A 25,888-nucleotide genomic window follows, 5' to 3' on the forward strand; every position below is an offset into this window, starting at 1 on the left:
CGACTTTCGACGTCCTTCTTTGTGCCAGAAACAGGCGACTTTCGACGTCCTTCATTGTGCCAGAAACAGGCGACTTTCGGCGTCCTCAATTGCGCCAGAAACAGGCGACTTTCGACGTCCTTCTTTGTGCCAGAAACAGGCGACTTTCGACGTCCTTGATTCGGTCATTGTTCCTCAATTGTGAGAGGGTTTCAGCAATGCCCTCGTGGTTGGCCCTGTGGGCTTCTCCTTCCTGCCCAGCCAGGCATAGTTCATCGGACGTGTTTTGGCGTTCCTTGCCCGTCAATGCATCCCATTTTGCAGGACCGGACCTGCCTGGTGTGGGCTTCCTTCCACTTGAGGCCCCTCTTGAGGTACTTTTGGGCCAGTGTCTTTGGTCTCGCCTCCGTGGCGTTACGCCTCTCACCTTGACCAGACCGGGTCTGCCTGGTGTAGGCTCCTTTCCACTCGGGGTCCCTCTTGGGGCGTTTTTGGACCAATGTCTTTGGTTTGGCTTCTGTGGCGTTACGCCTCCCACCTTGACCAGACTGGGCCTGTCTGGTGTAGGCTCAACGCCATGCGAGGTCCCTTCTGAGGCTTTCTCCCTTCTCAGGAGTGCTGATTTTGAGAACCTGTGGTCATTAGGGAGTGACGCTGGTTGCTTCTTCACTCCGATGGCCATTGTCCCCATGGAGTGCGCAAAGTGGGTCAATGACTGGCGTGCCATCAACTTTACCTCCTCAAAGAGGTCCGGATGCGCACCACTCACAATCTTGCCCAGCGGGCCGTCCCACAGCACCAGATTGCAGACTCTCCCCACTCTTTGTGGGACTAAGCGACCTTCCCGGGTGCTGATGAGCAGGTCGATGGTCTCGATCAAGGCACCCACACAGCCTCCTCCCCTTGTGGTGACATCCACGAGCATCATCAGGACTGGGTATTCTCTTAAGCCACTTTTGTCCACCAGGCTCTTGCCGGCGCACACTTTGGAGGTCGTTTTGTTCGTGAAGGCCTTTTTGAATGCTTCCATTTGGAGCACAAACCCAGCGATGACTTCCTCCTGCTTCTCTGTCAGGCCTTGGGGTCCCCCCATAGCTCTAGGCTCCTCAGTTGCTTCACTCCTCCCTTGCGTCTTAGGGCAGAGGAGGAAATGATGCTCGACAGGGCCGTCCTCTTCCACACACTCTTCCTCATGGCAGAAGAATCTCTCCCTGCACCCGCTGTCAACCCCGTGATAATCGAGACATTTGGCACACATCCCTGCCTTTTTCACCTGGGCTCTCTTCTCCATCAATGGAGCCTTCTTGAAGGCCGGGCAGAAATAAAGTCTTCCTCCATGTGCTTTGTCTCCACACATGGTGCACGGGTCCCTCTGGGACTCCCTCCTGACATCACTTACTGTTGTTCTGGTGAATGACTGTCTTTCACTACCTCTGGGGCGGACCTTCCTACAGGCGATATATGCAGTTTTGGCGCTCCCCTCTATATCTGCAACCATTATTTTTACATTAAAAAAATTCTAAAACGGTCGGTCGGTCTGAGCCTCAGCTTTAGGTGTTCACAGTCAGAACATGCTAGAGCGCTGTGCATTGATGGGTATCGGTCAAGTGTTTATAGAATTGAACGTTGAGGAAAGAAAGACTAACGTTAGAGAACTATGAAGAAAAAAGCCAAAAAATAAATAAAATAAAAAAAATGCAGTGGTGAATCTCGCCTAGGGCGCCAAATGGGCTAGGTCCGCCCCTGCCGCTCAGCCTCTCACGCTGGGTTGGTCTATCGCCAGCGTGGGTGGTTTCGATCTCCAGCTGTGCTAGCCTCTCGAGGATCCTTTCCTGTCCTTTCAGGAATGACAAGAGCCTGTCGAAGTAGCTTCTGGGCGTGACGCCATTTTTGGGGTCACGCTCGTAGGAGATCCACTTCTCTCTCATGCCTATAGGCAGCTTCCTCTCTATGGCGGCGACAGTTAAGTGGTTCTTGATAACATCCTCCATTCCAAGGTCCTTCAGGTCATACAGTGCGGTTTCCACTGCCTGGACCAGGTCTATCATCAGCCTAGGCTTGTTGCTTCGCACAGCAGGCACTTCTTCCAGGTCCTTGAGGATCAGGCTTGCGGTCACGCTCCTGTCCCCAAAGCGGTTGTCTAGGAGCCTGAAGATGTCATCCGCGGTTCTGCAGTGATCCAGCCCAAGCTTCTTCCTCAGTGGCTCTTCCACACTGTCCAGTAGGTGATACAGTTTACACACTGGTAAACCTGAGGGTTCTGCCAGCGCCTGGAGGTCCTCCCAGTTATCCCGCCAGAGCCAATAGGTCCTTCTGTCTCCACAGAATTTGGGTAGATTGATGGCGGCGAGCTTAATCCTAGGTCGGGCCCCCTGGTGGTCTCTGTGGTGAGCGAGACCTTCCTGCGTTGCGCCCTCATCACTTGGTGGCATGGCGCGGTCACCTCGTGACTGAGGCGTGTCAGTGGGGTTGGCATGAATATAGATGGTGACGGATGAACTGAAATGGGGTTCCCTGCCGGGTTGTCTTACCCGTGAGGGTGATTGCCTTCCAACATGATGGAGAGGCCCATTTCCTGCGGTCCCTACTCCATACTGGAGATGGACGGCGTTGGAAGCCTCCCCATGGCTGCCGGGAGGCAAGGGAGGGCTTCCATAAGCGCCCTCTGCTTGACCGCTGTTACACTGGGGAGGTGAATGGGCATGAGCAACCGCACCTTTATCGTCGGCGGACGGGGAGGGGTCAGCTTCAGTGGCATGTTGAGGAGCGTCCCTGGCGATGCCAGGTGGGCTGGTCACGTCGCCATTCCTTTCAACGTTGTGTACCTTTTCCTCCTCTTCATCCTCATCGTCCAGCTCAACGCCGCCCTTTCCTCCAGGCTCTAGGAGGGTCGACCACCTGTCCATTAGTGCTGCTCTTTCCTCGTCTAGGTGCCTGTACCGCTTCCCCAATTCAGCTATGTTGGGAGTTGGAAGAAAGTATCTCCACTCTCTCACCATCTGTTCGAAGGCGTTGAGTCTCCTCTCCAATTTGTTCCCCTCCAACGCTCTTTTGTCTTTGGGTGCCCATTGGGTGCTGAGTCTCTTTGTCTCTTCCAAGGCCTCCTCGAACTCCACTTCAAGCAGTGACGGCTCTGCCACTAGGGGTGCAAGGGCGCCGACCCACCTGCTGTTAAATCACAGAAGAAGAAAATAAAACTTTTTCGTTTTTTGTTTTATAGCCATATAAATAATATTGTTTAAATAAAAATAATATGTTTAAAATGAATAATATTTACTCATTTTAAGTATGTTTGTATTTCCAATGCACAATATAACGTTATTATCTCAAATAAAAAAAACACTCGTTTTCCTGAGCAGGAAGTGACATCACGTTTTTTTTATTTTTTTTATTTTTTCGTATTTCTCGGCCCGGGCTAGACGCGACAGCGCTCTGAGTGCGCGTCACAGTTTGATCGCTGTATCCGTCACAGCCAATCAGTGCATAACGCGTTGTGCGTTGAAATATGACTATTATGTTGGAATCCGGGCGCGATTTGAAGCGGTCTAGCCAGTAGCGTCAAGAATTTCTGTAGCCGCATTTCGCGGAGACGCTCTGTGATTGGCCGACGCTAGTATTTTTTTCCGTAGCAGAATTTCACAGAGACGATCTCTGATTGGCCGAATCCAATTTCTAATGTTCCAATTCTAGCTTATTCCTACGTTGGTTCCTAGGTTGGTCCTAGGTTGTTTGTCTTAGAGCGTGCCGTGACTGCAAGTTCTTTAGACTGTTAAGCTTAGGCACTCTTTCAAAGTTGGTTAAGGTTAGAGTTTGTCTTAGAGCATGGCGATAGAACGCCAGGTAGTTTGCAGTCTGTTCGAGCGGAAATGGACAAAGGAATGAAGTACTTGTGACTGTTGTGTGGTGCTGCTAACAAGCTAACACTTGGCTAACAAGCTATATGGCGGATGCAGTCTGGACACAGTGGACAGTGGTCTGGAATACATCAACAGTGATACACTACTTTATCAAGGCAAGCCCTCCTGCCCTGGACGTGTCAACTAAACAGTGAGTCTCTCTCTCTCTCTCTCTCTCTCTCTCTCTCTCTCTCTCTCTCTCTCTCTCTCTCTCTCTCTCTCTCTCTCTCGCGTTTGGATTGAAAATACGTGGATTATGGCTTGTTCAATATCGTCTATGTTTGAATGAATGAATCAATGAGAACTTTATTAACAGATTGCAGAATGGGTACAATACAGTACGGCTCAATACACACAATTGTTAAGGGGATGCAGACCAGAGAAAGACGTTTGTCTTGTTTACATCAGGGTCCCAGATTTTCGATTCATATCGATAGTTTAATAGCTAGCCTTGGCTCATTTAACAATATGCAAAATATGTGTACAGCCCTGTACTCATACTGAAGTTATTATTGGTATATAATAGGTCTGATTGTGTAACGAATCGATTCCACGTCGCGCTGTGTGTGAGAGAGAGAAGGAGAGAGGGAGAGATATGCCTGTGTTTGGAGACGGGGCGAGTTTTGTTTCTAACTTTTCTATTTATATATTGTGTTTCAAGTTGTGAATTAGAGTCTAGACTATACTTTATTTGACTGGTTGTGTGTTGTTGTAGTAACAGCTGAGCGACTCGTTCATAAGAACCGATTCATTGCCGTGAGCGTGAGTCGAATCGCTCACGTCTTGCCATGAGTCTGTTGCGTGGTACTGTACATGTTTGCAAAATGTTTGGTATAGCGCCCCTAGTGGCGAAGCACCCACCGGCCGCCACTGACTTCAAGGGGGCCTAACTCTGGCTGAACGAAGCGGGACAATACCTCAGAGAAGATCTTCTTCTCCAGTGCCGCTTTCCTCAGCTTGCTCGCGTCTTTCTTCGCTGTGGCGTCGGCTATCAGGGTAGCATGTGCGGCTCCGTCGGCCTCCTCCAATGCTCCAACATAGTCTCCCCTCGTGTCAACGAGCTTAGCAAACTCTACTTGAAGAGCTTTCTTGTCGTTGACCAGCTCCGCTGGCGATGCGGTGTCAACATTGTCAGCTACCTGGTTAGCTCTCCTTGTGAAAGCTGTTTGCGCCGCAGTACGCCTCTTCTTTAGCTCTTCCACATCTACACCCTCCAGCTTGTCCCAGTCAGCCGTTGCCCCAACTGGAGCTCCTTTTGCGGCTGAGTCACTGGTCGCAGGCAGTAGTAAACAATGGGGTCAGATTGCACAGTTGTACAGTTGGCGTGTAGCAGTGTGATTACAATGATACTGCTCCCAGCAGGGGATAATGACGGGGCCGTTTAGTGAGTCACGTAATTTCGCTTCACTCACTTGAAACCTGGTAATGGTCACAATGTGAGTGAACAAGTAGGATAGAGTTGGTGAGCACAGTTACAGCTTTTGGTTAATTCATTAATAGTACAGTTCACGACGTGACAAGCAAATTGAAGACTGTCGGATGAAACATAGTCACTTTAGGTCGGCTCATCAATAGTACCGTTCACGGCGTTTGGAGCAACAATATAATTGCAAAGTTCAACACAGCCAAGGCATAGATGTGTCATTGATAATGTTCACAGTGTTTGGAGCAACAATGTAATTGCTTTGTTCAACACAGCCAAGGCATAGGGTGTCAATGATAATGTTCACAGCGTTTGGAGCAACAACGTAGTTGCTTGGTTCGACACAGCCAAGGCATAGGTGTCAATAACAATATTATTTAGCTAGCATTGGAGGCCAGCAGTGTTAGCATTCTTTGGCTAACAGCGTTAGCATTGACGGCTAGCAGTGTTAGCATTGGTTGGCTAACAGTGTTAACATTGGTTGGCTAGCGGTGTTAGCATTGGTTGGCTAACAGCGTTAGCATTGGTGGCTAGCAGTGTTAGCATTGGTTGGCTAACAGTGTTAACATTGGTTGGCTAATGGCTAGCGTTTAGCATTGGCGGCTAGCAGTGTTAGCATTCTTTGGCTAACAGCGTTAGCATTGGCGGCTAGCAGTGTTAGCATTGGTTGGCTAACAGTGTTAACATTGATTGGCTAATGGCTAGCGTTTAGCATTGACGGCTAGCAGTGTTAGCATTCTTTGGCTAACAGCGTTAGCATTGGTGGCTAGCAGTTAGCATTTGGCATCGGATGGAATTTGGCGACCCCACCACTTCAAGCAACCAACATGTTGGCGGAATACGGCGATTCCAACCCAATAAGCAGTCAACATCAACGTTTCACTTCCCTTGAGCTGACTGCGTCCTCTCCATGTGCCCGTTGTGTGTATCCACTCCGTCCTGGTCCACCTTGACGTTGAGGGGTATCTCACGCGGCATTTCCTTCTGCGTTCTGTCCGTCCCGTCTTGTAGCGGGGCGCGTGCAGTAAATAATTGTCCAATTATCTAGCAGTCACAGTCAATGTGTCAACTAAATGTCCCCATTGGAAAGGGTGTAGGCGAAGACTGAGACTATAAACCAGAGGAAACAATTCCGACTTTGCAATAACTGTTTTATTCGGACTCCATGTCCAAACATCCAGTGCTTATAGAAAATGTATGTGCCATTAACACCAGGTGGCCAATTATTCAGTAGTTAGCCGGTAGCTAGCAGTCAGTTAGTAGCATTTAGTAGCAGTTGGTAGTAGACGATAGAGTCGATTCAGAGTCGATTCAGCAGTAGTCAGTACTTGTCAGTCGATACAGATTATTTACCTATACAAAAGGAAAGGAAATAAACGACATTAGTTAGCAACTAGATATACATATGAAAGGATAATTACGAATAAACGGTGCATACAATGCAACGTACCGTTGGCCAGTCTGTTCGCCCACAGGTCTTTTCACCTTACAGGCCTATGGCTACGTGTGTCTCTTAAATAGTGCATCACACAGACGCTGATTCAGCCTCACCTGTTCACATCTCAGTCCCCTGGCGTCTCACAGTTGCAGTAAACGCCCACTAGGTGGCACCAGATGATAAATAATACTTGTATAATAAGTGCCACTATAATAATGATAATAATAATAATATCTCTGTAGGAAGGGCGCTGGATAATTCTCCAGATAGTATGTTATATTTGTACCAGGCTTAGGTTAGAGGTATACACATTTGAACTGGGGCAGACTTAGAATAGAGTTATGTTCTGTATATTTATACCAAAGCATGACATAGGATAGAGATTTGTAGACCTGGGATAGTATGGAGTTATGCATATTTGTACCAGGGTAGACTTAGGATATAGTGTTAGGACTGTATATTTATACCAAGGTGGGCTGTACATACACACATATTTATATTATTCATTATTCATTGATTATTATTGAGTATTCATATGCTTCACCTAGTCACTCACTCAAGATATTTTAAGAGGAAGCAGCCCTGTGTTTACTTGATCTTATTACTATATATTTTATTTGTATTTAGTTTCTTATTCCCACCTGTACCTCTCCTTTGTCTTATTCTTATTGCTGTTACTGCTTTGACACCTGCATTTCCCTACAGGGGCTAATAAAGGTGCTTCTTGTCTTATTTGAGAGCATCATCAATAACCGGTTTGATGATATTGCGAGTGGATGTACTGGGTCTGTTGCTCAATTTCCCAGTACTACCGACCTATACATGCCATGTACTGGTTCCAGCTGTCACATGGCTTCTGCTTGGTAGTCAGTGTAGTGTGAGGGACAAATACAGCTCCACCTTTATCAGCTGGTCGGATGAGAATGGAGTTGTCCTATAGCTCTTTGTGTGCATGATGTTTTGTTTAAAAAAGGGAATGTTGCATTTGAGTCTGGGAATGTCCTGTTGCATTTGCTTGCTGTATGTGTTTATGGCAGGGCATCTGGTGCTTTGGCCAGAGGTATGAATGGACAGGGGTGGATATGTAATGAAATAAAATACTTGTCGTTGACGGATTTGAAAGATATTAGAGAATTGTGCGTTTCTTAAGTTTCATCCAAACTGGATCAGAACTGTAGAAGCTATGGCTGGTACAGACAGCTTTGTGTAGCATCACCCTTGTGTGTTTATACTAAAATACTTGTCGTTGACTGATTTGAAACATATTTGAGAATTGTTGGCCTACAGGATATGTGCGACATTTCATCCAAACTGGATCAGAACTGTAGGAGCTATGGCTGGTACAGACAGACACACAGACAGGTCACAAATCAGTTGCTCTACTGAGTGTTAGGGTTAGTTTAATGACTACTGACTACTTTTTACCTGTTTAAATAATGAAATATTTCCTGCATGCTGGGTTCATTCTGGTTTCCTTCCCATCCATCTTCATTCAGGCTGAAGGACTGTAAACTCTCAGAGAGATCCTGTGAAGCTCTGGCCTCAGTTCTCAGCTCTACCTCCTCCAGTCTGAGAGAGCTGAACCTGAGTTACAACAACCTGCAGGATTCAGGAGTGAAGCTGCTCTCTGCTGGACTGAAGAGTCCACACTGTACACTGGAGAAACTCTGGTCAGTATTATATTGAGACACATTTTACTCAAAGAAATGTAACAAAATGGGGCGGCTACGTGGCGTAGTGGGCAAGGCGCTCGCCACGAATACTGGAGACGCTGGGCTCGCCTGTTTGAACCCAGCGCTCCACATTGCTTTCAGTTTAGCTGGTCGTCCGCACTAATACACATTGGCCGTATTAGGGGGTGGGAAACTGATGGGTGAGGATCAGGCGTTGTGGACAGCGACTCCTACAGGTTGGTTGGTGCGCCTGCGCAGTACAATCAGGAAGTGTCGGGGGCAGCGTGAGCCTCCCACGCGTTACTCCTCGCCACTGAGAGATCGAGCTGCGCAGGTGAAAAAGATGCGACTGCTGTTACCTCAAGTACCGGAGGGGACTTGTGCTCTGTATGACTTAGTCCACATTGCAGCCGGCTTGTGGGAGGCAAGAAACAGCGTTCGAGACAGGGGAGAGTTGAATTGGATGATACGAAATTGGGATGGGAGAAAATATAGAAAATGGGAGAAAAAGTGGATAAAAAAAAATTAACAAAATGTAGAATTGTAAAAAGAAAATAAATTTATATTTGTATATATGAAATTAAGTTATTTTAAAACCCAAAGCTTATAGGTGTATCAACTACATTACAAGGTTCTCTCTGTCATTTCCATATTGTAAACTGTTGCCAGAGAGCTGATTACCAGAGCTGAGGCTTTGTGTAGCATCACCCTTGTGCGTTTATGTTTACCCTTAATATTGATTTCAATGGACAATGGTGGAAATTAATTAAATTAAAATACTTGTCATTGACTGATTTGAAACATATTTGAGAATTGTTGGCCTACAGTATATGTGCGACATTTCACCCAAACTGGATCAGAACTGTAGGAGCTATGGCTGGTACAGACAGACACACAGACAGAACCACAGACAGGAGTGAAAACAATGCTTCCTCCCACTGTGTGCACTGGTGTAATTAATTCATAATTCACACGACCTCATCTTGTTCTATGGTTGTTAATAAATCCTTCTTAATATTCATGTACTTTCTCATCCTTTGTTTTCCAAGAATTGTTTAAAAAAAAAAAAATAATCATCTTCGTTCTATTTTCTATTTACATAATATATCTTTTCTTTCTGCTGCAGGACAGGAAACTCTGTAAATCAGTTGCTCTACTGAGTGTTAGGGTTAGTTTACTGACTACTTTTTACCTGTTTAAATAATGAAATATTTCCTGCATGCTGGGTTCATTCTGGTTTCCTTCCCATCCATCTTCATTCAGGCTGAGTTGCTGTGAACTCTCAGAGAGATCCTGTGAAGCTCTGGCCTCAGTTCTCAGCTCTACCTCCTCCAGTCTGAGAGAGCTGGACCTGAGTTACAACAAGCTGCAGGATTCAGGAGTGAAGCTGCTCTCTGTTGGACTGAAGAGTCCACACTGTACACTGGAGACTCTCGGGTCAGTATTATATTGAGACACATTTTACTCAAAGAAATGTAACAAAATGTAGAATTGTAAAAAGAAAATAAATGTATATTTTTATGTATGAAATGAAGTGATTTGTAAACCCAAAGCTTATAGGTGTATCAACTACATTACAAGGTTCACTCTGTCATTTCCATATTGTAAACTGTTGCCAGAGAGCTGATTACCAGAGCTGAGGCTTTGTGTAGCATCACCCTTGTGCGTTTATGTTTACCCTTAATATTGATTTCAATGGACAATGGTGGAAATTAATTAAATTAAAATACTTGTCATTGACTGATTTGAAACATATTTGAGAATTGTTGGCCTACAGTATATGTGCGACATTTCACCCAAACTGGATCAGAACTGTAGGAGCTATGGCTGGTACAGACAGACACACAGACAGAACCACAGACAGGAGTGAAAACAATGCTTCCTCCCACTGTGTGCACTGGTGTAATTAATTCATAATTCACACGACCTCATCTTGTTCTATGGTTGTTAATAAATCCTTCTTAATATTCATGTACTTTCTCATCCTTTGTTTTCCAAGAATTGTTTAAAAAAAAAAAAAAAATCATCTTCGTTCTATTTTCTATTTACATAATATATCTTTTCTTTCTGCTGCAGGACAGGAAACTCTGTAAATCAGTTGCTCTACTGAGTGTTAGGGTTAGTTTACTGACTACTTTTTACCTGTTTAAATAATGAAATATTTCCTGCATGCTGGGTTCATTCTGGTTTCCTTCCCATCCATCTTCATTCAGGCTGAGTTGCTGTGAACTCTCAGAGAGATCCTGTGAAGCTCTGGCCTCAGTTCTCAGCTCTACCTCCTCCAGTCTGAGAGAGCTGGACCTGAGTTACAACAAGCTGCAGGATTCAGGAGTGAAGCTGCTCTCTGTTGGACTGAAGAGTCCACACTGTACACTGGAGACTCTCGGGTCAGTATTATATTGAGACACATTTTACTCAAAGAAATGTAACAAAATGTAGAATTGTAAAAAGAAAATAAATGTATATTTTTATGTATGAAATGAAGTGATTTGTAAACCCAAAGCTTATAGGTGTATCAACTACATTACAAGGTTCACTCTGTCATTTCCATATTGTAAACTGTTGCCAGAGAGCTGATTACCAGAGCTGAGGCTTTGTGTAGCATCACCCTTGTGCGTTTATGTTTACCCTTAATATTGATTTCAATGGACAATGGTGGAAATTAATTAAATTAAAATACTTGTCATTGACTGATTTGAAACATATTTGAGAATTGTTGGCCTACAGTATATGTGCGACATTTCACCCAAACTGGATCAGAACTGTAGGAGCTATGGCTGGTACAGACAGACACACAGACAGAACCACAGACAGGAGTGAAAACAATGCTTCCTCCCACTGTGTGCACTGGTGTAATTAATTCATAATTCACACGACCTCATCTTGTTCTATGGTTGTTAATAAATCCTTCTTAATATTCATGTACTTTCTCATCCTTTGTTTTCCAAGAATTGTTTAAAAAAAAATAAAAATCATCTTCGTTCTATTTTCTATTTACATAATATATCTTTTCTTTCTGCTGCAGGACAGGAAACTCTGTAAATCAGTTGCTCTACTGAGTGTTAGGGTTAGTTTACTGACTACTTTTTACCTGTTTAAATAATGAAATATTTCCTGCATGCTGGGTTCATTCTGGTTTCCTTCCCATCCATCTTCATTCAGGCTGAGTTGCTGTGAACTCTCAGAGAGATCCTGTGAAGCTCTGGCCTCAGTTCTCAGCTCTACCTCCTCCAGTCTGAGAGAGCTGGACCTGAGTGAGAACAAGCTGCAGGATTCAGGAGTGGAGCTGCTCTCTGTTGGACTGAAGAGTCCACACTGTAAACTGGAGACTCTCGAGTCAGTATTATATTGAGACACATTTTACTCAAAGAAATTTAACTAAATGGAGCGGCTACGTGGCGTAGTGGGCAAGGCGCTCGCAACGAATACAGGAGACGCTGGGCTCGCCTGTTTGAACCCAGCGCTCCACATTGCTTTCAGTTTAGCTGGTCGTCCGTACTAATACACATTGGCAGTATTAGGGGGTGGGAAACTGATGGGTGGGGATCGGGCGTTGTGGACAGCGACTCCTACAGGTCGGTTGGTGCGCCTGTGCAGTAGAATCAGGAAGTGTCGGGGGCAGCGTGAGCCTCCCACGCGTTACTCCTTGCCACTGAGAGATCGAGCTGCGCAGGTGAAAAGATGCGACTGCTGTTACCTCGAGTATCGGAGGGGACTTGTGCTATGTATGACTTAGTCCACATTACAGCCGGCTTGTGGGAGGCAAGAAACAGCGTTCGAGACAGGGGAGGGTAGAATTGGATGATACGAAATTGGGATGGGAGAAAATATAGAGTGTTAGGGTTAGTTTACTGACTACTTTCTACCTGTTTAAATAATGAAATATTTCCTGCATGCTGGGTTCATTCTGGTTTCCTTCCCATCCATCTTCATTCAGGCTGAACAGCTGTGAACTCTCAGAGAGATCCTGTGAAGCTCTGGCCTCAGTTCTCAGCTCTACCTCCTCCAGTCTGAGAGAGCTGGACCTGAGTTACAACAAGCTGCAGGATTCAGGAGTGAAGCTGCTCTCTGTTGGACTGAAGAGTCCACACTGTACACTGGAGACTCTCGGGTCAGTATTATATTGAGACACATTTTACTCAAAGAAATGTAACAAAATGTAGAATTGTAAAAAGAAAATAAATGTATATTTTTATGTATGAAATGAAGTGATTTGTAAACCCAAAGCTTATAGGTGTATCAACTACATTACAAGGTTCACTCTGTCATTTCCATATTGTAAACTGTTGCCAGAGAGCTGATTACCAGAGCTGAGGCTTTGTGTAGCATCACCCTTGTGCGTTTATGTTTACCCTTAATATTGATTTCAATGGACAATGGTGGAAATTAATTAAATTAAAATACTTGTCATTGACTGATTTGAAACATATTTGAGAATTGTTGGCCTACAGTATATGTGCGACATTTCACCCAAACTGGATCAGAACTGTAGGAGCTATGGCTGGTACAGACAGACACACAGACAGAACCACAGACAGGAGTGAAAACAATGCTTCCTCCCACTGTGTGCACTGGTGTAATTAATTCATAATTCACACGACCTCATCTTGTTCTATGGTTGTTAATAAATCCTTCTTAATATTCATGTACTTTCTCATCCTTTGTTTTCCAAGAATTGTTTAAAAAAAAAAAAAAAATCATCTTCGTTCTATTTTCTATTTACATAATATATCTTTTCTTTCTGCTGCAGGACAGGAAACTCTGTAAATCAGTTGCTCTACTGAGTGTTAGGGTTAGTTTACTGACTACTTTTTACCTGTTTAAATAATGAAATATTTCCTGCATGCTGGGTTCATTCTGGTTTCCTTCCCATCCATCTTCATTCAGGCTGAGTTGCTGTGAACTCTCAGAGAGATCCTGTGAAGCTCTGGCCTCAGTTCTCAGCTCTACCTCCTCCAGTCTGAGAGAGCTGGACCTGAGTGAGAACAAGCTGCAGGATTCAGGAGTGGAGCTGCTCTCTGTTGGACTGAAGAGTCCACACTGTAAACTGGAGACTCTCGAGTCAGTATTATATTGAGACACATTTTACTCAAAGAAATGTAACAAAATGTAGAATTGTAAAAAGAAAATAAATGTATATTTTTATGTATGAAATGAAGTGATTTGTAAACCCAAAGCTTATAGGTGTATCAACTACATTACAAGGTTCACTCTGTCATTTCCATATTGTAAACTGTTGCCAGAGAGCTGATTACCAGAGCTGAGGCTTTGTGTAGCATCACCCTTGTGCGTTTATGTTTACCCTTGATATTGATTTCAATGGACAATGGTGGAAATTAATTAAATTAAAATACTTGTCATTGACTGATTTGAAAAATATTTGAGAATTGTTGGCCTACAGTATATGTGCGACATTTCACCCAAACTGGATCAGAACTATAGGAGCTATGGCTGGTATAGACACACACACAGACAGAACCACAGACAGGAGTGAAAACAATGCTTCCTCCCACTGTGTGCACTGGTGTAATTAATTCATAATTCACACGACCTCATCTTGTTCTATGGTTGTTAATAAATATTTTCTTTTACAAGCCAATTTTTATCTTTATTCTATTTTCTATTTACATTCTATATATTTAATTTCTGCTGCAGGACAGGAACCCTCTATAAGTTGTACTACTGAGTATAGGGTTAGTTTAATGACTACTGACTACTTTTTACCTGTATAAATAATGAAATATTTCCTGCATGCTGGGTTCATTCTGGTTTCCTTCCCATCCATCTTCATTCAGGCTGGAGGACTGTTACCTCTCAGAGAGCTGTGAAGCTCTGGCCTCAGTTCTCAGCTCTACCTCCTCCAGTCTGAGAGAGCTGCACCTGAGTTCCAACGACCTGCAGGATTCAGGAGTGAAGCTGCTCTCTGTTGGACTGAAGAGTCCACACTGTAAACTGGAGACTCTCGAGTCAGTATTATATTGAGACACATTTTACTCAAAGAAATGTAACAACATGTAGAATTGTAAAAAGAAAATAAATGTATATTTGTATATGAAATGAAGTGATTTGTAAACCCAAAGCTTATAGGTGTATCAACTACATTACTGTTATGGTTTGTAACCGACCCCAATCGCACAACACAAGACAGGTATGAGAGTAAGCCAAGAACTGGGCATTTATTGAAACACACAGAAAACGGCACTGTCCCTTTAAGGGAGAACAAAAAATACTGGATAACAAGAATGGGAAAAGGTACAGTGCCTTTAAGAGGCGAGCTGGCTAAGGGGAAGGCTAAGGGAAGGCTAACGGAACAGGGCCGGGGCAAGGGACAAGGCAGGAAACAGGGAGGACTAGGAGGACTGGACAGGGAGGACTAGGAGGACTAGAGAGGGGTAACAGGGACAGAGGCCCGCGGAGGCGGGCTGGGGACAGGGAGGACTAGGAGGACTAGAGTGGGGAAACAGGGACAGAGGCCCGCGGAGGCGGGCTGGGGAGAGGGAGGACAGGAAGGACTAGAGAAAACAGGGTAAGGCCTTGGAACAGGGCGAGGGCTGGAGCTGCATACTGGGACAGAGAAAACAGGGTAAGGCCTTGGAACAGGGCGAGGGCTGGAGCTGCATACTGGGACAGAGAAAACAGGGTAAGGCCTTGGAACAGGGCGAGGGCTGGAGCTGCATACTGGGACAGAGAAAACAGACAAAGCCTGGGATACAAGCATTAATGAATGTTGCTGCTCTGCAGCTTCTCCCGGGATGGTTCGTCTGCGGAAGCAGACGGTGGACGTCAGAACCGCTCTGCAGATCTCTCTCAGCAGATCTCCGAGGGTGGTAAACGGGACCGAGAGGGAGAGAGGGAGCGGGTTAGCTCAGAGTACAGTTGGGAAACAGAGCAGGTGACAGGAGAGGTGACTTGTCCCAAAAACAGAGTAATCCAAGTGACAGAATCTTCGGTGTATATACACACTGTGAGTAACGTCCCAAACACAAATCCACGTGATAGAATCTTCGGTGCAAATAAACACTGTGAGCGAAGTCCCAAATACAAATCCAAATGATAATATCTTCGGTGTGTATACACACAGTGAGCGATGTTAAGGCCAAATATTATCCCAATGAACAATCCAAAAAGCTGATGCTGGGTGAGTGACTGTCTGACAAAAAGCAGGATATCTTCAGTGTCAATAAACACACGAAAAACGAATAGGATCAATGACAGTCATAAAAACTCACCCAGGCGCTGTGCGTAAAGAGAGTAGGATCAAAACGGGGCGAGCGCGTCGCCACGGGGAACGGGATGTCCAAGCGGAGGTCTGAGTGGTGCGCGACTGCTTGGAGTACGCGCCGGTACGAAGGGCGCATCTGGCGCGGAGGTCTGAGTGGTGCGCGACTGCTTGGAGTACGCGCCGGTACGGAGGGCGCATCTGGCGCGGAGGTCTGAGGGGTGCGCGTCTGCTTGGAGTACGCGCCGGTACGGAGGACGCATCTGGAGTGCGTCTGAATGCGCGTCTGGAGTGAAGAGCGCGTCTGCGCGGAAGAGCGCGCCGGCTCGGAGAGACGCATCCTCCCGTAGAGTATTAGGAAGCGATGCGCGTCTGGAGTGAAGAGCGCGTCTGCTGCGCGGAGGTCTGGATGCGCGTCTGCGCGGAAGAGCGCGCCTGGCTCGGAGAGACGCATCCTCCCGTAGAGTATTAGGAAGCGATGCGCGTCTGGAGTGAAGAGCGCGTCTGCTGCGCGGAGGTCTGGATGCGCGTCTGGGCGTCTGCTGCGCGGAGGTCTGAATGCGCGTCTGGGCGTCTGCTGCGCGGAGGTCTGGATGCGCGTCTGGACGTCTGCTGCGCGGAGGTCTGAAGTGGAACACTGGAATACCTCCCATAGAGGATTAGAGAGCGTAGTAACAATGTCTCCATCCAGGCAAACGGCGACAGGTGGCCAAAGCTTGAGTGCATCTCACGCCGGAGATGAAAGCAGCATAACAGACAGAGAACCTCCCGAAGGAGTCTTGGTGATAGAGATATGATACGGAATGATATGGGACGACCCGACAGGAACTGAGGGGAGAGCGAGGTACTTAAAGCCCACAGGGGAACTAATTAGCATGCACCTCAGGTGCGTGAAGGTAATTGATACTTGAAACTAGAAGTGTGTGTTCGGCACAAGACCAAACACATAATGACAGGTAGTCCAAGGGTGTGGCTGCTGAGAGCAAACGAACGCGAGGGTGGGGGCTAGTGAGGTGAGGAGAATGCAATTGATTAACAGAAAACTAAAGGAACAGAGCGAGTAGGCTTAAAGGAACAGAGCGAGTAGGCTTAAAGGAACAGAGCGAGTAGGTGAGCAGCGGACAAAACCTCACAATTACAAGGTCACTCTGTCATTTCCATATTGTAAACTGTTGCCAGAGAGCTGATTACCAGAGCTGAGGCTTTGTGTAGCATCACCCTTGTGCGTTTATGTTTACCCTTAATATTGATTTCATATTTGAGAATTGTTGGCCTACAGTATATGTGCGACATTTCACCCAAACTGGATCAGAACTGTAGGAGCTATGGCTGGTACAGACAGACACACAGACAGAACCACAGACAGGAGTGAAAACAATGCTTCCTCACTGTGTGCACTGGTGTAATTAATTCATAATTCACACAACCTCATCTCGTTCTATGGTTGTTGATAAATCCTTCTTAATATTCATGTACTTAATATTCATGCCACATTTTACAAAATAAAAAAGTAACAAAATGGCTCAATTGTAATATATTTATGTATAGTATTAATAATGCTGAACTCTCTGCAGGCTGGCCGGATGTTCTGTTACTAGGGAAGGCTGTGCTGCTCTAGCCACAGCTCTCGGTTCCAACCCCTCCCACCTGAGAGAGCTGGACCTGCGCCACAATAAACCAGGAGATTCAAGAGTGAAGCTGCTCTCTGTTGGACTGGACAAACTCATGTATGTAAACTGTTGTTATCTCTTGTCTGACCCAGGTACTGTTGTACTGGAGTTCTGGACCAAAACATTGAACAGTGTGGTTTCTAACTTTAAAACGATCATTGGAGGGTGAATAAAAAGTTATTTCCACAGAGCGGAGACTGCTCTGGTCAAATCAAGTGCAAAACAACATTGTCATAATGAATAGTTTATTCTGAATCTAACCTTTTATTGAGTCATGTCAGCAGGCAAGCTAACAAACTACAGTTGGAACGGTTTACCTAAATGAATAAGTTAGGGTTAGCTTTTGTGGCATGTAGGAGTACCTCAATTCTCAATTAAATCAATGAAAATGGAAAACAATAAATTAAGATTGAAATAACTAATGAGAAATTACATAATAATAGTGGGTCTCATTCCCCAATATTTTCCAAAGAGTTCTCTTGGAAGACTTATCTTGGAACCGACTGAGACAGAATCAATGACAAGTTCACTCTGAGTCCCCAACGTGCTGGTAATATGTCTTAAGTGGCTCAAACGTTCGCACCTGTGATATGATCTGATATCTGCGTTGGGGAATGGCACCATGTCTCAAACGCGAAAGCGCGTCCCTGTTCAGGTCATTTGCATACAAAACAACACCTCCAGAGCTCCTTATAATGACGCAGCCGCGTGAAAATGGAATGGCGGAAGCGCTTTGCGAGTCTTGCGACCCATCAAAATTAGATTAGATTAATGTATTGGCATCATATATAGTACAGCCCGTGGTACACCTGCCGCAGCACGCCCGCGCGCGCACACACACACACACGTGCAGTACTGTATATGGATGAATGACTGAAAACCTTAACAGATTGCAGTACGGCTCAATACACACAATTGTTAAGGGGATGCAGACCAGAGAATGCAGACCTAAATCCATTCATGAATGAGACTCATTATATTCAGCCACTAACTACAGGATAATAAGATACATACAGCCTCTAGATCCAGGATGATAAGATACATACAGCCTCTAGATCCAGGATGATAAGATACATACAGCCTCTAGATCCAGGATAATAAGATACATACAGCCTCTAGATCCAGGATGATAAGATACATACAGCCTCTAGATCCAGGATGATAAGATACATACAGCCTCTAGATCCAGGATAATAAGATACATACAGCCTCTAGATCCAGGATGATAAGATACATACAGCCTCTAGATCCAGGATGATAAGATACATACAGCCTCTAGATCCAGGATGATAAGATACATACAGCCTCTAGATCCAGGATGATAAGATACATACAGCCTCTACATCCTGGATGCGTGTATGCCTTCTACAACGCTGTTCGGTTTCCGCGTTGCCGTTTTGCGCTCTGATTGGCCGAGCTTGTGCATGCGCATGAGCCGCAACACGCCCCTCAGCCAGGCAGCAATCCTACTTCCCCTGTTCTAAGATACATTATAGAACAATTACAGTTTTTTTATTATTTTACAGAACAGTTGTGAATTACTTTACAGAACAACAGCAATAAGTATGTCTACTTAAATTTGTATTAGTTTTAGGCACAGTGAATAATAAGAAAGCCCAGAGCAGTACTTTGCTCTTTATACTTTTGTTATGGTTTGACTGTGAGACTTTAGTGCAGAGAGAAAGCACAACTGGACAGGTTTCAAGGGTGTTTAATATCAAAAAGGGAGAGTAGTTAGACAAGCGTGAGGGTTCTCAGACGGTGCGTGGGATGACAGAGTAATAGACTGAGGTTTGAGAATAGCCTGCTGTAATGCATTACTCATAGACTGAGAATTGAAAACAGCCTACTATAATTCATTACTCATAGACTGAGGACTGAAAACAGCCACTGTAATTCATTACTCATAGACTGAGGACTGAAAACAGCCACTGTAATTCATTACTCATAGACTGAGGGTTGAAAACAGCCTACTGTAATTCATTACTCATAGACTGAGGGTTGAGAATAGCCTACTCATAGACTGATGTTTGAGAATAGCCTGCTCATAGACTGGGATGTTTAGTTTTTATAAATGGCAAAATGTCTGTTACCATTTTTACATCAATGTAGTTAAGTAAGAGTAACATATATACTTTCAAATGTTGTGAAGTAAAATATATAATTTATATTTAAAATGTAGCAAAGCAAAAAATTCAAATAAAAGTACTTGGTATTTGTTACTTAACCTGTTACGCCCCATATTATCAGGTAAATAGTGTGTCCCTTACTATGCTTGAGTAAATTGTAATGAACCAAATGAGAATATAATTTTTTTAAATAATTTTTAAAAGATTTTTGACAGTGAATAACACCATGCTAACATTGACCAGACGTGACAAATCCACTGAACTTATTCAGCACCTTCTTGAGATCACGTGTACAAAATATCTACGCAAATTAATGAAGTGCAGATGATTTACAAGGGGTTTTGTAGATACAGTACAGCATTTTGCCATCCAGACCAGGCCACGTGAGCGGATCGGCGCGGCCGAGAAATCCGCTCTTCGCTCTTTAAAGCTTGGTCCGCTCCGCTAATCGATCATGTTGACCCCGCCCCCAAGTCGCTCTCCGCTCGCTCCCCGCTCACCTTGAATCGAGCCCCGCGCCAGATCGCTCGGCAGATTTTTTTTTTTTTTTTTGAGCATGGTGTAAATTAGCTCAAACTACAACAGTCTACACCCCCTGGGCCCCTTAACAATTGTTTGTATTGAGCCGCATTGTAATTGTACCCATTCTGCAATGTTAAATAACGTTGTTTATCCATTCACTAGCTATATTAAGCGATGATAGGCTAGCCGAGCCACAATGCTATGGTCGCTGCCATTAACGTTAGCATGTAAGCTAACGTCAACAACAATGGCGTCGATACGTTTTCTAACAGGAGTGAGTGTGGGCGTCTCTACAGTGACAAAGCCTGAACCGGATATCACAGGTTCACCCTTCTCATTGGTTGAAAATGGCCTTCATGTTTGTACATCGCCATCTGTTGCTTTGGCATTGTACTGCATGTATATTACATCAACAGTGTAGTTAAACCACTGTGAGCGACCTGGAGTGGATTGGAGCGGAGGAGAACTCTCGCTCCGGACGTCGCGCCGACCCATTTTAAAACCCACTCCTCGCTCACGTCAAAACCGCCCGCTCCGCGCCCCGCGCCGCTCATGCTCCGATCCGCTCACATGGCCTGATCCAGACACATGCAATTTGAATATAGAATATAGAATATCAGGCCTATAATTGACCTTATTATGGCCAAGTCATCCATCTATTAATCGGGCCAAATCTCCACTTTCCAATGGCATGCAGAGTTCAATCTGGATTTAGTACCAAAGACCATGAATGAAATCTACTGTAAGTAACGTTTTTTTTAATGACATTTTTTTTGTCTAGACGTTCACAGAAAGGTAAAGAAACAAACTAAGTTCTATTTTATGGCAATAACGTTCAGGTTTGTTCGACCCGTGAGATATAATCGCACAATGACGTCAGAAATGTTCAACAGCTTTGACAGAGGCTGGCGTGAGCTGGGTAGTGTAGTTTTATCAAATGTCGATGCCCTGGGTCTCTTCTCTCTTAGGACTACAACGCTTTCATGACATCTTACTTCCTCGTGTCTAATTCATCCAGTTTCCGCCGGGATGCGCAGATATATTTATAAACTCATATTTAGCGAATAGTGGTGGGACTCGATTAAAAATGTTAATTGAATTAATTCCAGTCTTTATAGTTAATTAATCTAAATTAATGACATTTTAATCGCATATCAATATTTGATGCGAAAAGCTAAAAATTTCAATTCAAATGGATTTTGGTATACGAGTGAATCAATGAATATACATTTTACATACGTTTAAGCAGCAACATCCTGTATTAGCTACTACACAGACCAACAGATCAATGCATTTTTTAACAAAGTGCAGCAATTTTATGAATAATATATATATAGCGCAAAGGACCTTTTGTAAACTCAAGCACTTTCGAGGAAAAGTAAAACGCAGTACTTTCAAGTACATTCCAGAACAGTTGACCATTGAAAAAAAATTAAACTCTTGATTCATCTCAATTTCTCTTATTTTTTCAGTATTCTGTATGAACAAACCAGACTAAGAAAAAAAGTTATTTGCAATATATTATACTTTATACGTATAGCACATGCATGAGTCTGGTCTCCTTTGAAAGGTAGCATTCTTACACAATAAAGAAAAATCATGATGCGATTAAATGCATACATTTTCTTTACTTTTAATTCTTTCTGTAGTTAATTAATCACAATGAATGCGATAAAGTCCCAGCCCTACTAATAACACTTCAAATCATTGGTAAACAAACGTAGTGCTGAAAATATACACTTTGACTGCTGTTTTGATAGAGTTAGGGTCTTTACTATAGGCTACAATTGAAAAAGAAACACAACATTAATTAATACGGACTGTATTGATCTATTTATGAGTGATATTAATTTTTCCAGTACCAGAACACTCGGGCTTAACACTTTGGATGCCAGCCATTTTAGCCATCCTTGTACTCAGTGTGCCACCGCTGTAAAGGATAGGGATTTTCACTGTGCGTCGCGGTGTTTGCAGGGCTATATCTATATTCTATATCAGGGGTGGCCAACCCGCGGCTCGCGAGCCGCATGCGGCTCTTTGCCCGTCAATGTGCGGCTCTTCCATCCATAAATTTTTTTTTTATTAAATGTTTAAATTTTGTTTGTACTTTTTTTTTTTACTTTTTTTTTTTTTTTTTTTCTCATATTGGCGCATTCTTCCAATTCTCCTCTCACAATATTCACCCTCACTGAACTGAGTCATCTGAAAATGTGTATATCTATATCTGTGATGTCAGAGATTTCTCAGCTGCATAATAATGTGGCAGTTGATGTGGCAGTTGGCCCCAGGCCCCAGCCTCAAAACGACTTAAGATCTTGAGGTAGAAAAATGCGGTTTTTGAGTACTACAGAAATACAAAACAAAGCATTTTTTTTTTTTGAAAAAAACCTAGGTGTTCCATAGACTCACAGGAATTGTGTAAAAGTGCCCAAATAGTGAAAGAAATAGTAAAATAGTTCCCCTTTAACATTTTTTAAATAAACATTCTTTTTTTAAAAGGCTAAAAGTGATTTTGTAATTTTGCAACCGTGGGTCTCACAGGGTACTTTTAACCCTGTGAGGCCCAAATAAAAAAGACATTTCAGAGGCCAGAGGGTGAGACCTATAAACACATGAAGTGTGCCGTGACTGAAAAAAAAGGTTGAGAAACGCTGGTATATGGTGTGGCTCTTTGTGGTACCAGTAGTACTTTTTGTGGCTCTTAGTCTCTGACTGGTTGGCCACCCCTGTTCTATATTATAGCTATGGAGACAATACTATGGCTTATTTGACAGTAACTATCACTTGTTCAACATGTGAAAAATAATAAGTCTTTCATGTATATGTAGCAGGGTGGATTATCCCTGCTTCGTGGGAACGGTTGCTGGCAGTCACAAGGTAGCTGGACACAGTAGAGCTCCGTCTGACTGCACCCTCGTCTTTGGGCCTGGAGCGTCGACTGGAGGCTGGTAGTGTGAGTGGATGGGGCCCGGAATTTACCAACCTGGTCTGGTACTCTGGTCTTCCTCCCCTGCAGCAGGGCGGTGAGCAGTACTCCCCAACACGCTCCCACTTCCCCCAATTGCTCCTTAAGCCCTCCCACACCTAGTGACTGAATTGTAAATAAATACCCTGGGTTCCCCCCGCAAGCAGTACCCTCCGTAAATGACCCTAGAAACCTTACAATGAAAAGGGAAAGATGGAATAGGATGGGGTTAATTATGTTAACGTTACCCACACCAAAAGAGTTGTTAAACGGCTCATGGATAGACACGCACACAGAGCTCCCATCTATTTCTTTAATGTTATTTAGACTGGTCAGTTACAATGATTTACTACTAGTGACCAATTGGACTGAAGTCCCAATATAGTACCGTTGGTAACTCCATACCTCATAAACACGTATATTATACACCCACCTCTGGGTTAATATCAGGGATAATATACTTCAATGTGTTTGACTCATCGCCAACGTCTGGGTCTTCACCCTATATAATACCTCCAAAAGGCTTTAATTATACGGCAAGAATAATACCTCTCTATAGCTCCGGAGCATTGATGCTCAATTGTACTCAACCCAAAATGGCGGCCGCACCGCACCACCACCGTCCGGGTGGCAAGATGGCGTCGAACGCTCTCGTCGCGGGTGCTAGCAGGGGAGCCATTAACAGCATACTACTATACCGCACACAGTAACTACTATAACGCGATAACGTTAGACGTTAGTCTCGTTAGCTCCAGACTCTCTTACTCACGCACTATCATGGATACTCCTATGATAACCCGTCGCTCGCTCCGGCAGGGCTCTCTGGGGGTTCTTTAACGGGGCTATTCCAATGCACCTCCCGTCGCAGCTGCGACCGTTCACAGCAACATCCCAAGCAGAAGAGAGCGTCTCCCCTCTTCCGCTTCCCTATATTTCCTTCCATCTCTCTCCGACACTCTCTGCCTGCCACCGCCCCCTGCTGGTCGCCAACTAGTCACACAGGGAAAAGACTGATAGAGTATGGTCCAGTAATCCTGTTCATAATCCATATTCCAGCGATAGAAGAAGGAGGAGCTCGCATCATTGTTCGCGAGAATATCAATGGAAACTAGTCAACATGTCTTTGTGCACAAAGGGGAGATAAAAGGCCAGTCAGCACATCTGGATAATAGGCATATTTTCCAGGTTGCTACATATACGTTTGCGTGTTATACCGTGGTGAATATTGGATAGTTTCTGATCCTGGCTAATTTCTGGTAATTGCGCTATGGAGCGATATGTGAATTTAGCTAAAAGTGCTCACATTGCTCGCCTGTACACGCTACTATTTCCAAATCAAAGGTATATAATAGGTATTATGTCTCATCATGAATTCATGAAAGGGGGGGGGGGTCGTTTTTTTATGCTTTGATCGCCAGTAACGGCATTCGTTTTGAACACCACACACGCTGATTAAAAAGAATATTCCAATTGTCTGATCGCGATTTCCAGTATTGATGTCCATCTGGTCCCGGACATAATTTCGCACAACTTATGGATAGAATGTGCTAGATGCGTTTCGAAGTGGTCGGATGAAGTGATTCACTTGGCTTGGTCTATATTCTCCGCCCGGACCATATACAATGTAACACACAGTGTGAAATAAGGTTTCAAAGTGTGGGCGATACTGCCACCTAGCAGGATGTGGTGGGTATTGCACTTTGGGGATCTCAGAATGATTCCTATGGTAACACAGAGGTCCATGAACCTGTAATGAATAAGAAAATCGAATAAAAGAAAAAACTATGAAAACCCGAGAAATCTCGGGTCTGGCACTCAACCGCTGGTGAGTTAACCAGAGAAATCTGGAGTCTGGCCACCAATGTGTTAAGCGGAAGCGGTTAAGTACAGTACTTGAGTAATAGTTCTTACCTATCAAGGGTGAAAAGTAACTAAGAACATTTACTCAATTATAAACAGACAAATTCTACGAAACTGAAATATCCCTTTAAATAATAATAATAATAATAATAACTTTATTTGTATAGCACTTTTCATACAGAGGTTGCAGTTCAAAGTGCTTCACAACAGTATAAATAATATTTATATAGTGTATATTACTGTATATAGTATTGATATAACATGAAACTAATATATCATTAAAATAACATCAATAAAATGATATATCAATAGAATAACAGATCAATAACATAATAGATCAATCACTAACTAAGTTTCATCCACATGTTTTTATGCAAATAAAGTGTTATCGAATGAAAAACGTATGATGGAAACAGTAAATCTCCATACAATTTCATGAATATCGGCAAAATGTTTTTGCACTCAACCTTACCGGATTTTCTCTTTATCAGTAAAAAGGTTATCCACCATGTGTTTCTGCTTTAAATATTAGAATTAGAACCAACAACTAGAGAAGGAGATGGCGAACAAAGGCTATTATACAAAATCTACCGTTATACATCTCCCATTATACATCTCCATTATGCATCTCCGTTATATATCTCCTGTTATACATCTCTGTTATACATATCATGTTATATATCTCACGTTATACATCTCCGTTATATATATCCCGTTATACATCTCCATTATGCATCTCTGTTATATATCTCCTGTTATATATCTGACGTTATATATCTCCTGTTATACATATCACGTTATACATCTACCGTTATACATCTCCATTATGCATCTCCGTTATACATCTCCTGTTATAGATATCATGTTATATATCTCACGTTATACATCTCCGTTATACATCTCCCATTATACATCTCCATTATGCATCTCATGTTATGCATATTCTGTATTAATCCATATGAATTAGTTCTTGATACACTTTATTATATTTTTTTTTCTACTTTTTCTCCCCATTTTTCTATTTTTCTCCCGTCCCCAATTTTGTATTGTCCAATTCTACCCTCCCCTGTCTCGAATGCTGTTTGGCCATGCCTCCCACAAGCCGGCTGCAATG

At 43.7% G+C, this 25,888-nt stretch overlaps 1 protein-coding gene across 6 annotated transcripts in view; it reads left to right on the plus strand.

Moving 5' to 3' along the window:
- Nucleotides 1–25,888, plus strand: part of LOC311244917 (uncharacterized protein) — a 71,541-nt gene that overhangs the window by 43,600 nt on the left and 2,053 nt on the right. For 3 of the 6 annotated variants that reach the window (XR_014620722.1, XR_014620725.1, XR_014620726.1), the window contains exons 6-14: nt 8,233–8,406; nt 9,673–9,846; nt 10,623–10,796; nt 11,572–11,745; nt 12,347–12,520; nt 13,297–13,470; nt 14,205–14,375; nt 17,203–17,355; nt 22,778–22,972. Coding sequence is in view for 1 of the 6 variants with exons in the window: in XM_084334612.1 (XP_084190738.1) it covers nt 8,233–8,406; nt 9,673–9,846; nt 10,623–10,796; nt 11,572–11,745; nt 12,347–12,520; nt 13,297–13,470; nt 14,205–14,375; nt 17,203–17,355 (1,368 nt within the window). In the remaining 5 variants the exon portion in view is untranslated. The remainder of the gene's footprint in view (nt 1–8,232; nt 8,407–9,672; nt 9,847–10,622; nt 10,797–11,571; nt 11,746–12,346; nt 12,521–13,296; nt 13,471–14,204; nt 14,376–17,202; nt 17,356–22,777; nt 22,973–25,888) is intronic. The other 3 variants (XR_014620723.1, XR_014620724.1, XM_084334612.1) reach the window with 3 other exon arrangements.

Source organism: Notolepis coatsorum (assembly GCF_963971535.1).
Source record: "Notolepis coatsorum genome assembly, chromosome: 18".
NCBI lineage: Eukaryota > Metazoa > Chordata > Actinopteri > Aulopiformes > Paralepididae > Notolepis > Notolepis coatsorum.